Genomic DNA, 15148 nt, shown 5'->3' with positions numbered 1-15148 from the left:
AATACTTCTGGCGTTGACTGATGGACAGTGATGTGATGAAATCTGTGTCTACAGAATCTATCCTCACTTATTAGGAAAATAAAAACTCACATTCTGTTTTAGTTTGTGGAATCCATGCTTTAGGGAAAAGGTCTGCATCTCATACCTCTTAATGAGCTATCATTGGACCTATTCATGTCACCCACTCTCTCGTACTCAGTATATATACATTTTGCTTCAAGCTTATAAAGCTCTTATAAAGCTATTTATCTCTTTCAAAGATGCTTAAAAAATTGAAATAGTTGGGTGGGGGAAAAAAAAAACAAGTAAAGGAAAACAACAAAAATAGACCTAACAAGGCCTCCGGACAAAGGTAGTGAAGCAGGATTCTGAAAAGAATGCACAGGAAGACAAAAGGACGATGCAGACAGGTTGCAGGTAGAGGTGCCTTTGCAGACCACTTTGCAATTGAAGCTGGCAAAAGTAGTATTGCTACTAGTGAGGTTACTGATAGCTTCTGTCATTAGATTCATTGTTGGAAAAGGTCACTTGGGTCAGCTTTCTTGTCTCAGACATCAGCAAGTTCAGTCTGACACACATTTTAAGCTATTCAAGCTCCAACTTTCTTGATTTGACCACACTTGCAAGAGCTGCTTTGTCAGCAGAATGATGGGAACAGTGGTAATCAGTCCAGGATGGAAAGATTTGTGTTATGCAGATAGCTCTGAAGAAGATAGATTTGGGATGTCTTAAGTCACAAAAGAGCCTAAGTGTCAAAAGACTGGAAGAAAAGAGGGAAGTATCTGGTTCAGAGTGTTAGTCAAAGAAAGAATATGGAAATGGTCAGTGGAAAGGGAGTCTGGACAAAAGTCAAGGCCCGGCCACAAAGCACGTTGTGGAGCCTCTGAAGAAACAGAGTAAAGAAATGAACACAGGTCTTAACACCTGGAGCTTTCTACTCTTTCATGTCACAGGGAGACGTGGGACGCATTCTGTACTTCTGCTTTATGGTGCAGCAAACAACGGAGAGAAGCTGCTGCGGAAATTCAAGGGGAGCTGTGTGCTTTTGAAGGTGTCAGCCTCTCACTGGGGAGTCTCCTTGCCAAGAGGTGCTGGAGGGAGAAGTCTGCTGTGCTGATGATCTTCCCCAGGCTCGTAACACCAGAAATTGGAGCATTTGTTTTTGGATTCTTACATAGCAACAGCCTAAGCACTAGTAAAGGTGTGTACTTTCATTGGATGTGCTTCTGCGGCTTTTCTCTATCATACATCAATACAACTAGAATGAAAACAGAAACTTGCTTTTTCCTTCTGCACACTGGAAAGTTTACAAGACTGAGGAAAAAAAATGCTCTGTAGCAGATCTTCTGGCAGTTTAAAAGCTTCTGAAATAGAACTTAGTACTAAGGGAACTGTAGTTGGACTGAAGCTGAACTTTTTTAATTTATAGTAAATGATTAAATACAGTGAATGGAAAAAGTGCCTACACATGCAGACTTCTTACTTTTGCTGCTCATAAAACTCACCTCTCTCTGAAATGTACATCTGCTTCCTTGTTATTCGTGGATTAAAAAACAATAGTATATTCTCGGGCTGCTGAAGGGATAGTACCTGACTTGACACTTTCATGAAGCAGTTTTCCTTTCTTCCCTCCAACTTGGTCTCCCACTAACAGGAATTTATGGAGTATTTGAATATATTCATGTTGAGGATGGGTATATGCTGGGTATATGAAAATAGAGTATTTAAGAGTCAGGTGAGTTGGGAAGCTAACAGGAAGAAATGGGATCAAGGTCTCCCTGTTTGCCCACACCCTTTTCTTGCATACTACTTCTGTTGTCTTCCCACAGAGTGACTGTACTTATGACAGATTTGAATACCATTTGTCTGTGTGTTTAGAAGACAACTTTTCTTTAAACTAGAAAGAAAAGGGTGGTAGCTATGGTAGAGGCATGTCTTCTTTGTACAGTTCCCTCTAGACATCTGACAATGAAGCCCATCAGCCACCCACCCAGTGCTCATTTAGATGAGCCAAAATGATTTTTGTAGACTTTACATGTTGGCATCATTCCATCCCCTCCAGCAATGCAAACCAACAGGATGTTCAGGTGGGTGGCTGAGTGGTCCTGATTCAACCAAACATGCCAGTACACACAGCTATTGCTAGCGGGACTGAGGAGGGCAGATCGAGCCTGTTCCAACAGAAGGGGCGAGAAAGGCAGGCTTATTTTCACAGAAAACCTTTGCAGAAAAGCCTTAAAATATGGTTTGTGCACAGACTGTTCTGCAAGGAAGAAAAAAATGGGGAAAAAGAGACAATACAAGACTCACCAGAGGAAAAGTTATGGTTAGGCTACCTGACTGAGGTATTTTCTCTGGGTGGAGTTAAGGAGTGTGTCTGTGAAACAAAGCTCTAACAGGACAGATTTGATAATGGAAGGAGAATTCTGTCACTTGCTCTCTGGGTTGATGTTACCAATTGTGCATTTAAAATGTACAGAAAATGTTATTTTTCCATCACCTCACAGCAGCGAGGAGGATAGGCTACAGGAGTTAATGTATCCAGTGATTTTCCTGAGAGGAAATCAAATGTCAGAAAACATAACCAGATGTAATAGAAATCCTGAAAGCAGGGATTTAAAGGTTCTTTGTGCATGCTTTCTACATGTTTGGAACTTTATTTAAGAAGCTATTCTAAGAACAGGAACACTGTTTGTAGTGTAAGCTGTCTTCACTTTCAGCAGAGATGCAATTTGGCAGTTCATTCATCTGCACACAGTCAGAGCAGCTTCTCAACCTTTTGCCCGTGGTGCACATACTGCTTTCTTAACATCTGGAAATGAACAACCAAATCATTTTGCTTGGTGTAATTTAATTGCCATAGCAACCAGATGACTACTAAAAATTTACAGACAAGGGAAATAGCTTTAGGAAAGTAGAATGGCAAGTAATCAATAGATGGACCCATGATGTCTTCCTGTAGTTACCGACCCAAGGTGTACCCTTAACTCAGGTGCAGGTGTTTCCCTTTCACTTTTTCAGGAGACTCCTGAGGCCTTCAAATGCAAAGTTTAACTTAGGTTGAACGAATTGATGATACTTATGCAAAGACGCTAGACTTCATGGAGGTGGTGAAGATGCTTCTTCTCTTCTGGAAATTCAACTGTGTGAATAGCAACTTGTTAATTCCTAACAGCTGTTAAGGGAATACAGCTCAAAAGCCTTATTTTACATTAATCTAAAAATCCTTGTTAAGCCACAGGAGGTAGTGGATTGATTTTAAAAAAGTGCTGTGCAACTGCTACTTATAATCCAATTACTGCTGATACTACTCCCCAGTTGGCAATCAGTGTTTTTTGAAGCTCATGTTTGCTCTGTTATTTGTGGTTTATGTTGTGCAGTCATCTACAGAAGTTGTCAATTAGCTTAATTCCTCTTCCCATTTCAGCATCAGCTCAATGGGATTCTCAAAAAGGGAATGTTTACATCAGTGTGAAAATGATTTTGTTCTTCTATTTATAAGCATTTAGTGATATATCAACATCATGTTCAGCAGTAGGAACTCTTGGGAATTTCCTCATGCAAGCTACAAGGATTTTAAACCCAAAGCAAACACTTACTTATTCTACACTAACAGTTTTCAACTATCTTGACTACAGAGCAATTAGATTGTGGAAAAACACATATGGATACCAGAAGGTTTACATGTATTTTAATACGACATTGAGCAGTGTGATCACTGCTGGCAGTAGGGTAACACAGGAAGATTTCTGATAAGTGCAGCCCGTTCTGAAATAATTGAGTTAAAAACTTCAGTCTGACATGCTGTCATATTCTTTGTCTCCTAAGATGTCATCTTTTCTTAAAAAAAATAGAAAATAAATATAATGCTAATATTTGAAAACTGCTTCCTTGCTAGCACTTGGAGGTTTAACTTTTACTACCAAAAATGCTGGCATGTAAAATCTTAATGTGGAAATACTTTTTACTCTTAAATTGCAACGAATGTATGCTAATCTAGTGTCAAAAGCTTTCCACAGTCAGTGAATATTACAGACTACAGTTTTGTGAAATTATGTTCAATATTCTATGTAAACCAGATTTTTCATTTTTGTCAGAGAATGTTTACAACTGTGGTTGATAAAAGAATGTGTAACAGTCATAGACCAGGGAAACCGAAGGCAGTGACATTCACCTGTGATTTTACTTCAGAAGAAGAGAACAGGCAAGAGTTTTAGGGGCTAAACTACAAATTAAAAGTTATAGTGCTATTAAAATTTTAAATGTAAGACATGTACTAAGCAACTCTCTGATATAAAGTGCTGCAAACGGAATGGATGACTGTTTGGCTGAAAACATCTCCTGGATGTGAGCACATGGAAATGGCAGGGAACTAGTGGTAACCTCTAGGAGAGGAAGGGTAGTTTGACCTTGTTCTTGCACCGAGCTTCTGCCCCTCCGTTTCTCGCACGGTAATTGTGTTCCCAAAGAAGTACTGAGGATGGGATAAAGTTATTTTAATGAGATCTAAGCTGCTTTTAAGGGCAGGCCTAAACTTGCCCTTAAGCTGATAAGGATAAATTTTGTTAGTGTTGTCACATTTTGTAAAGGTAATTTCAGAAATCCTCATTGTGGAAGTGTTCTTAAACTCTAAACCCACAAAGCATGTATTTTAAAGAAAACAGAAGAAAACAAAAATGATTTAATTCTTTGTGCGTAGTGAGACATCCAGTTGAAAACAAAAGTTGCTGTAGGCAAAAAAAAAAAAAAAGATTGTGAACTGACTGAATGCTACAACTACACTACTGTTAAATGCTAACACACCTCGGTGATTTCCTTCCTGTTTTTTGTGGTGTGAGTAGTTCTTTGAGCCATCCCGAATAATGGAGAAGTATACATAGCTACCTCTCAATTAGCTCACAAGCTTCTGAGAGACTGCAACATGAAATCAATATATGATTCCTCAGCAACCAGTGGGTGCAATTTTCCATTTTCCTTCCTAATACAAACAAGCTGGAAGGAAGGAGAACTTGGGGGAAGGGAAAACAAAGTCTCCGTTCTCAAGAATTCAGTGGTAAAAAGATTTAATTCCTTGCAAGACAAGGTTGGCTCGTGTATGAAAAGCACATGAACAACTTGGAATTCAGAGCAATTACTAGACATTGCAGTTTATTGCAGAGTTGGTAAAGAGCACTGAAAAACCAATGGGTGATATAATTTTCAGATTTTGTTAGATAGTTATGTATCTTAGGTGTACAAGTAAGTCCTCTGATGTCAACAAGACTCCTTGCAAGTGTAACTCAAAACTCAGTCTATAAAAACTCTTCTTTAAGGGGGAGTTGAAGAATAGATACTTGCAGGCTTTACATAAAATGCATGTTTCTTCTCCTAGTTGTCTAATGAACACATTTGCATAAAGTTAGGATAAAGATATCCCTAACAAGAAAAGAAAAACAGCCTGAGTGCAGAAGAACTTTCTCATTTTGTTGACCAGAAGCATTTTCTCTGCAAAATGTCTTATTGCTAGTTTTAAAAAGTAGCTTGATATGTACATTTTAAATCCTGCTTTAATTGAAATTTCAACACTCTAACTTGCATGTTTTCCAATTTCAATGTAAACAGTGTGTCCACAGTGCCAGAGAAGAATGACTATTCTATATTACAAAATCACTGTGAAAACTCTAACTTAATCCCAGATTGTATAATACCTCAAAGATAGTTTGTTCCCCACCTGGTGTGTTACCATGTCACACAGAATTGAATGCAGGTGATTTAAGTTTTCTTACTGTGATATGGAGCTCACTGTTAAACACAGTAGCTAGCAAGTAACAAAAAATGAAAACAAGTATTTGCTAGAAGAGAGTTAGTAATGAGTTATGCAATTTCTTTTACAAAACTGAATGGAAAGTAACTCTTGATGGACAAAGGCAGAATGCAAATAAAACAGAATGGATAGAACGTGCATCAGTCCGAACTTCTGAAGAGAGTGACTTACCTTAAAGTCTAAGTCGTCTGTTGAGGAAAGAACAACGCCCATATTCTTAGTGTATTCATTACAGAAGAATCCCTTCATTAGCAAAGCACAGACATTATTTTGTTTCATGGGATCATGAAGAAAGGATGCATTTCTGATGTGCTTTTTATCATCAAATGCTATTTCCAGAGCCATCCTGTTCCTATGAAGAGGCTTCATAAACAAATGAGGAAGTGATATATCCTATCTCCATTAGAAACATATGGGAAAAAGAATGTTTGCCATATGGGAAAAAGGACTACAATCAGCGAGGAAGTAAGTGCTCAAGCTTCCTGGATATCATTGTAAAAAAAGGCAAAGTTTAAATTGGCTTTAAGTACATTATATTTATAGTTCTGAACATGTGTTCATGCATTTTACAGCTATTCAACAATGACATTTTGAAATTTCACTGTAATTGCAGAATTTCTCTTAGAAGCCAGAAAGGTAAGTTGTTTTTAAGCTTTTGGTACGGTGTGATGAGTTTAGTAAGCTCATTAGACCTACATTTCAATTCCTTGCAGATTCTTGACCAAATTATTGGAGTCTTTAGTAGTATGATGTACTTATAATTGCTGGGTCATATCCTGAAGTGCATAGGAGCAGCAGCTTAACAGACGGAATTGTGGAAGGCCTGTATTGATTAATAGAATGCTCCGAGATTATTTCCTCAAATCTCTTTCTGGAACATTTACCTTCGTTGATGTCTGACACCCGGTTCCAGGAGTTAACAGTTATTACCATAGTAATCCCTCGGAAAGCCAAAGTGGAAAAATGCATCTTTGAAATGTGCAAGGGCAGCTCATAGTGGCTACTGTAAAAGCAGTCCCACCTCTAAGAGTCTCTCTTCTGTCATGAATCCTTTTCCTTTCCTTTCTCCTTTCCAAACCCAGTTTCTTCTTGCATCTAACTGGGAACGTGGCAGAGCTTTAGTCTCTTAAAAAACATCAGGTACTATCCGATCTATTTCCTCAAGATCACCAAACATATTGCAAAAAGTAAACTGCATTGAGTTACAAAGGAAAAAGTAAAAAAACAGGTGATTCAGTTAAGCACCCTATAACTTTGTGAACTTTACCTCTCAATGTTTAAAAACAAAGGAAAAATACTATTCAAAGTGACACAATTATTTGATATTTAATTTCTAAAGACTATCTGCAACTTGTCAAGTTATTTCAGTTTTGCTGGTGTGCATTACAGATAACAATACTGATAGCTGCCATTTCAGGGACAGTTTTGATTCTGGGATGAAGATTTAAGAATTCTTGATATCAAGCAGGCATTATGGTTTGAGTTCTCTGAGCAACCTTTTGGGATATAGTACTAGAACAAAACAAGATCAATTGAAGGAAGACAAGAGAGCAACAAAATTTAGGTTATAGTCATAAAAGTTTAAGAGACTCAGCTAGCACATATCCATAAGTATTACCCCCCTTCCAGTTTATGTTGTTCCTGAAGGTGGTATTCAGCCAAGACATTTTATGATGGAACAGTCCAAGTGGTACTCTAGGGCTATCATACCTCAGCAAAAGACAAGTTACTAAGAACAGCATGATGTGATTTCTTGTGCTCTTCTACATAGCCGTGCTTCAGGACTACAGAAGTGTTTCCTGTGAAGTATACAATGAGCTTAAAAGCAAATATGTAGGTTTTGAAAACTGAACTAGTGCTTTTTATTAACAAAAAAGTTTTTGCCTCTACCTCCTGCTAAAAAGAAAAGATCAACAAACAAATGACAGTATGTTCAACAACACTTTAGATATCCACTGCAGGCTTAACATGTCATGTAAAGAGCATGCCTACAGCTGGAACTGTTTCTAATTAGTTCTAAATTACAGTATTCATTAGCAGACTTAAGAATAGATCTTCTGCAACTAGACTAGTCCTAAGGAAAAAAAAAAAAAAGAGAAAAAAATATTTTTCCTCTTTAGTATAAAAATATAGCATGCACACACAGAAAACAAGACTTCTCTAAGCAAAGATGCCAGCTGTAGGTAAAAATTAAAAGACAAAATTGAAAAATCCAGAGCAGATCAAAAAGGAGGCTATTCATATTCTTATGTCAACTGTACAACAAAGTTTCAAGCATTCTATGCTATTCTAAAACGTAGATCCAGAAAGCACATTTGTATTTATTTAATTCTGATGTGTGTTGCTTAAGACTAAAATTGCCAGTGAACAGACTTGTTTACTATAATCCAGAACGTCTAATCTTGTTCCAAATATGATTTTTTTTTTAAATACAAAAGTAAATGATTACAGAATTATGTTTATGACTCAAGATCTGGTTCAACAAATTAAACTTTCCAAAGACAATACATTTGTTTCCTGAGGTGGCTAAATGTCATATTTCAGTTTCATGTTACACTACAATTAACAAAAAAATGCTATGCACAAAATCAGATGTTAACTACAGCATACAAGCACATTTACAGAAGTCACCTAATTTAACTACTACTAGTTCTATTAGTGAGTACACCTTAACAAAAGTCCTAAAATAATCTTTATACATTACAAAACAAGGATTTACAAAACTTTATTTTATTTCCAAGTTGCTTCATTCTAAAAATGTTGAAACATAAAAAAATACCATTTCTTAAAGGAGTTTACAATAAAAGGCTAACAATCTGGCATGGAAGAGGTAAATATATGGAAACCTGTTTTAACAGTCACAGATCAGTCGCTGGTGATTAAAGAACACTTTGTTCTTCAAAGCTGGTAGGCACTTCCATGCAGCCAGAAATGTAAGTTGTCCTACCACTCCTTTTCCCTCCCCGCACATAAAAATTTCCAATGCAATAAAAAAAAAATTGGATAAAAGGTGATCAAATAAAAACATTAACTAAGGTCTTTATTACTGTTCATCTTGTGTTAGTGTAAAGATTTTGTCCCAGAGTTTTCCTGACAAGATGGAGTTATTTGGCCTTTAAAAAGTGTTAACTGAAATACCTCCCTTTTTTACCAGTATATGTTGTTTGCTCACTGCTGTATTGTTGGTTTATGTCTGTAACAGAAACTGGCTCTAGGCCAGCCCATGGGTCCTCAAGCATTGAAGGTCTGTAATAGTTTTCCACATCATTAGACACTCTTTTCTCTCTGCCAAGCGCTGTACCAAATGGAGTAGATGTCCTGGGTGATCCCTTTGGAAGAAAACCATCAAGTAAAGAAACATTTAATAGACTAATTCAAGCTAAAATAAGTTTCCTTCTAATGTAGCAGAGCTTTGAAGCTTATGAATAATCTTCAAAGAATATTTACTATTCCTCACCTGCTCTTCCTCAGAATAAATTGGCTTTATTATACTTTAATTACAAGTTGTGATTTACCAGGATAAACACCAGTCTTCTCCAAACCACCTTTTTTCCATACATAACTAGAGAGAAGTTCCTCTGCTATTTTTCATACGCTGCCTAAGTCAACAACATGTCTAATTCAAAAGCTGAACAACAAAAAACAGTGTGTAGAGGCTGAGGAAGAGTCAGAAACATTTACAGGAGCAGTCGTCAAATATTCAGTCCTTATAGATTGAGTACCAATGTATAAAGCAAATAGCTACAAATAACATGAGGAAATTATTGTGAAAAACAATTTTTGCTTCAACCAAACTAGTGTTTTGTGAAATTTGAGAAGAAGTGATTTTCTTTTGACATGCAAATCTGAACAGGTATCAATGATTAAACAGTTATTACATGAAAAAAAAAAAATCTTTTGCCTGGAAGCTTTTGATATTTTTTTTTTCTCCAAAGATCAGGGATCAACGCAATTACTTCTACAAACCTGCGAGGATCTGCAACTTAAAGAGGGCTACAACAAAGCAAATTTAGCAATTTAAAATATATATTTCTAATATATTTTTAATATTTAAATAAATATTTTTTTCAGCCATTGTTCATCATCCATTGTTCTTTTCCTCAGCTTCACTTCACTAAAAAGGGAGGTTTTGTCTAAAGCTACATCCACTCAAAATGGTTTGTTTTAACCAAGGCTAAACAACCTATGTTACAGATACACAGGAGTTAGTCTACAAATGTGCCTGATGCATCCTGTTTAATTAAGAACAGGATTCCTTGAGGCTGATGCTGCCTCTGACTTTGTAAAGGACTGTAAAAACACTGATTAAAGGCTTTTTTTTTTTTGACCAACAGTGATGATATTTGAGTTTTACGAATAAACGCAACTAAATCTAAGTGGATCACATGAAACCATTTCTGGATAAAACTGAGAAATACTGCCATATAGTGAAGAACCCTTTGCTTAGCTGTAAGCCACTGAAACCGCTCAGTCTTGCAAGTATTTCTGAAAATGTACTGACAGGTGGTCCCAATCATTATTGTTCTACAATTCCTAAAGCTTGATTATAATGGATACAAGACCATACATGGCAACATCCTTGTCTAATTTACAGGGCGTTTGTTTCTAATGATTCACCACAGAAAATTAGGTTTTGCAGCTATGATGATCATCTCAAAAGTGGAAAACTACTAAAAGGTAGAGAATTACTTCATGAAGTATAACATCAAAACCATGAGGGTAAGGTCAGAGAGGACCTCAATAAAAGGTCTAAAAAACTTTCTAAGGGATAAGGAGTTGAGTCAACAATTACGTTATTGTTATTTAAGCACTCATGTTAAGGGTAAAGCACTAGTACATAGTGCTTTCTATCTTAAAAAAAAAAAAAAACAAAAAACTTTAAGACAACATGTCTAATAGAGACCGTGCAACTCCTACATTGTAGAACAGTTTAACTGTGGAGCGTATTTAGTGTTATGTGTAATCTGCAGCACTCAGAAGAAAGCTGAACTAACAGACGTAACTCTCTGCAGTACCCAGTGACAGAACAAACTAAATCAGTGGCAAGACCCTTTTGGATGGATTTATTTTGTAATACTAAATTGTACTGCAAGATAATGCAGGCCATCCATAACACTGACATTTTTGTATGCCTGACATCTATTATCACTACATTATTATGTATTTATTATGTATTATGTTATACAAGATTGATGTCTTCAATAAGTGTTAAATTTGAACATTAGTATTATTTTTTTGATTTAGAATACTAATTATTATGTCTTTTTTTTTTCCTTTGTATTTTCTTGGTGAAAAAAATCAAGAGGTGATTATTCACATTACAGGCTTGTGGAAAAGGAAAAACATCTAGACCTACCTGTGCAAGTGAAACTGATGACAATGACACATAAAAAAGTAACAAAAAGCTTCTTTTGGCACTATTCACTAACTTGCTGAAGGTGACAACAGTGCCTTGAAAATAGGGACAATCATTTCCTTAATCAACTTTCTCCACCTGAATTTTAGATGCTGGCAGATGTACAGAAACATAGAAACCCTGCTTGAACCACTCAACTTGTTTTTGCTTTTAAAAAACTTTCTGTAAAATTTTCACCCCATTACCACTATTAGCTATGGCTTCACTAACTGCTGTTTAGTATAAAAAGGGAAATGCTGCCTCTAAGTGAATTCTAAGAGGTGATATTCATGAGATTCAACAAACTTGTTTTCATAAAATCTAAAAGCAGATGCATCCCTGTGGAAAAATTGAAAGCTCAGTTACGTACTGGCCAAACAAAGGTTATTCTTTAACTTTTCTATTCATTTCAAAAATAAAACTCTACAAGAAAAAAAATATAAACTATCTTCTGGATTTCTTAATGCAATTTTAAAGGGTTACTGTCACCTTTGAGATAGAAATCTTGTATTTCATGAATTTCAAAAGCACTGTACTTCTCTTGCCAATAGCATCTGCAGAAGACAAGGGACCAACCTCTGAAGAAACCTGATATTGAAAATGTGGAATAAAATCCCTCTACCAAAATCTACTGATGGCCTCGTGAACTGAGATTTTTGCTGCCCATGTCAAAGAAAATGAGGACTCACGGTTTATGAGATTTCCTCCACCCATGATTGCCCTTCCAGGCAAAGCAGTCCATGTGTATACGTGTACAAGTACTTGCACACACATCACCTTACTCCTAGGCAAAGCTACAACCATACAAATGGCTTTCTAGTCTAGAAAGGCATCGCTATCAGGTCACTGCTCTCAAACTACTCACAAGGTCTGCAGAAAAAAAGGGAAGAGGAGAAAACGTAGACAGCCTGTGACCAGATTCAAACCTGTCTGTTCTTCATGTCAGGTTTCATTCCTAACACCAAGGATGAAGCCTATAGGGCTGTTCCTGCTCACAGTTCCTGGTATGAGCTGGGTCTGGCTAAAACTAGAGACAAAAGACTTCTGCATATTCTTCTGCTCAATTAATTTAAGGCAGGCTTTTAAAAAACACTTAGGTGAATATCCAAAGGTGACCTTAGGTGACCTTACAGAGGGAAATCAGACATCAATGACTAAAACCCTCTCTTTTCACAATGTCAGAGCCATTTTAATGCAAAAATTAGATCCTTCTACTGCAGTAGAAACCCCACAGCCTCTGCTTTTTTAGGATCCGTAGGCTTCTGACCTGAGAGGGCCTTAGATGAGAAAGAAAATGTATGATGTCCGTAATGATCCTCTTTCACTGACTGTGAGATTGCTATGACAGCTATCTGCATAGTAAAAAAGTAATCAGACTATTTCTGAATAGAAACAAAGCGTCAGTAAGAGGACCTGAAAAATTTATCATTGTCTGTATTGCACGTGTCATATCTTATGCTTTTAAGCTTTCTCTAATATGTATGTAGCTACTTCATGCAATTAGGTTGGTGTCATCCCAAGAAATGCCATCCCTATCTGTAGCACTTGTCATGCACCCCAATTAAACCATCGTGAAAAAAGCGTTAACTCGCTCAGCCTGTTGTTAATGACGAGGTGCTCCTACAAAAATTACTTTATAAAAAGTTAAGCTTTCAGTGTAGTGCTGCGACTTTAAGCAGATACTCTACCATCCCAACAGATGTTCTCATTTCTGTTTAAATGAAGCTCGGCTTCGTTGTCTTTGGCAGATCACTACTTTTATCGATGCCTGGGAAAGCTCTGTGTGTGTGCAGGGCTGCTTCTTTGCTGTCAGACACCACAGGCAAAGGAAAACACCCAGCACTTCCCCGTTGTTTTATGGAAAACTGATCAGAGGGCAGTAAACAGACGGGGAAGAGCTGTCGGTTGCAGTTTGGGGCGGTGTCTAGTTCTCCCTGCACCTCGGCACGCCGGGATATTAAAAGGCGAACTGCGACTGACTCCCTTGCGAGTCCTTGCGCCTTCCCTACGGCGGAGCGGCGGCTGTCCTCGGAGCCTCGCTGCGCGCCCCCGTCCCGGCTGCCTCCCTCCCTCGCACCCTCCCCGCCCTGCCCCATACCTGGTAGCGCCTCTGGAAGCCCCCGGGCGAGCGCTTGTGCTGCTGCGGCTGCGGGGGAGCTCCGGCCGGGGACTTGCCGCCGTAGGGAGCCGGGTAGCGGGGGCTGGCGCTCTGCGGCCTGCGCGGGGTCTGGCCCCCCGGCGACGGGCTCCCGAAGCGGCCTCCGCCGTGGAAGCCGAAGCCGCGGGGCGAGCGGCCGCCGCCGTAGGGCCCGGCCCAGGGGCCGTAGGGCGGCGTGTGCTGGGGGCTGCCGTAGCCCCGCGGGGAGGGCGCCATGGGGCCGCCGCCGCCGGGCGGGGGGCTCCGCAGCCCGCCGCCGCCCGGGTACGGCGGCGTGGGGGGGCGGAAGCTCTGCCGGTACATGGCCGGGGGCCGCCGGGGCCGCGCCGCTGCTGCCGCTCCTGGCGCCGCTGCCGCTGCTTCCTCGGGCCCCGCCGCCACCGGCCCGGCCTGCCGGGGGTCCGTGCTCGCGGGGCTCCCGGCCCGTAGGTTCCGGGCGCGCAGGGTTCCGGGCCGGGGAAGGCGAAGCGAGGAGCACAGGGGGTGATGACGCGCTCGGAGCTGCTGGAGAGGAGGTGGCAAAAGGCTTTTTTGGGGGGGCTTTTAACGTTGTATTTTATTTATTTATTTATTTATTTATTTTTAGGCTGTGCATTTTGTTTGGAACGGCTGGCAGTTCTTCCGTAGAACGGGTAGAGTGCTCGGTGAACTCAGAAATTCGTAAAAATGTCCCTTGGAGGAGAACCCCAAGCTTAGCAGCCTAACAGCGTTACTTACAGCACTCCTCCTCCGAGCCATACGAGCGTAAGTCCGGAACGAATCAATGAAAAACAGGGAATTAAGTTTTGAGATTGCCATCCCTGCAACGCCGCCCTACTTCATCGCAGCGTGTGACTGGCAGCTTCAGAACAGGCATCAGCCGGAAACACAAGGGGGGTGCGTTCTTGCACCTGCTGGTCTTGCTTTCCTTTAAACACCGGCTTGTTGGTTTGTTTGCTCTGCCAAGGGAGATAACTCACTTTCTGTGCCCAGCCAGCTCTGTTATCCTTGCAAAGCTGCAATGCAGACACAGAGATTAAACCCATTCACTTAGTAAAGGGTTAGCAAAAGATTTCCTGTTTCTTTTTCTCCAAAAGACCAATTTTCTACCTACTATTATACATTCAAGAAATAACATGTCTATGCAAAGCAGTTTATCAATGTGCTATCAGTTTCTCAGTCTGACCAGTCTTATTTCAGAAATTGATGGTTTCTTTTAATTTAAACCATTTTCACACCAAGCTAATGAGAAATAAACATCATTAGACAGATGTTAAGTTACTCTGGGGTAATTTTGCTAATTTCTTCTCGTTGACAAATCCTAATTGCTTTTAGGATTCTAAGCATACAAGTCACACTTTCCATTACTTATTGTATATCCAGCCAACAAACCTGTGATGGAACTTTTTCCTTTGTTCCTCCTCAGCGTCTAGGTGCTCTCTCAAGCAAAACTTTTAAGAGTGTGTTGTTTGTAATGCTCATTTTCAAGCAGTCAATTTTATCTAGATAGAGTTGTATCTATCAAGATGCAGCTGTCATCCTCCCAGTGTATTTCCCATGAATAAATGCTGAACCTCTGTGCAGGGTTTTTTATCCTCTTAAGACTTTTTTTTTTTTTTTTGGCGGGGATGTTAAAAGCCTCTCACTCTGTCCTACCAGAAACTAAAAAGAGTCTTTAAGTAGTTTGCTCAGGCAAGACTCGCTTAAAGACCCAGTCTTCTGAACCCTTAAAGAGTTATGTACAGGTGAAGAGAGGGCTTCCAGCATAATTACCGTTGCACCTCTAATGAAGAGCGAGTGAGCTCAAGGATCT

The 15148-nt window shown here is 39.3% G+C and overlaps 1 protein-coding gene across 1 annotated transcript; it reads right to left on the bottom strand.

Moving 5' to 3' along the window:
• Positions 1-8104: 8104 nt before the first annotated feature.
• MPLKIP (M-phase specific PLK1 interacting protein) lies at positions 8105-14348 on the bottom strand. The gene is made up of 2 exons (XM_068674937.1): positions 13297-14348; positions 8105-9132 (listed from the first exon to the last, which is right to left on the bottom strand). The coding sequence occupies exons 1-2, from the start codon at positions 13657-13659 to the stop codon at positions 8929-8931; spliced, it is 567 nt and encodes a 188-aa protein (XP_068531038.1). The 5' UTR covers positions 13660-14348; the 3' UTR covers positions 8105-8928.
• Between the last annotated feature and the right edge of the window lie 800 nt (positions 14349-15148).

This window comes from Anas acuta, chromosome 2 (genome assembly GCF_963932015.1).
Source record: "Anas acuta chromosome 2, bAnaAcu1.1, whole genome shotgun sequence".
NCBI classification, from domain to species: Eukaryota; Metazoa; Chordata; class Aves; order Anseriformes; family Anatidae; genus Anas; species Anas acuta.
Note: the sequence above shows the minus strand (reverse complement) of the source record. Positions and strands in the feature narration are given on the sequence as shown.

What these genes read in the sequence shown, in the direction of transcription:
- MPLKIP (XM_068674937.1), bottom strand. Translation starts at nt 13,659, where the DNA reads ATGTACCGGCAGAGCTTCCGCCCCCCCACGCCGCCGTACCCGGGCGGC. An exon ending in GCTTCCAGAGGCGCTACCAG is followed by an intron (nt 9,133 to 13,296) that starts GTATGGGGCAGG and finishes TTTCTTCCAAAG; the next exon opens with GGATCACCCAGGACATCTAC.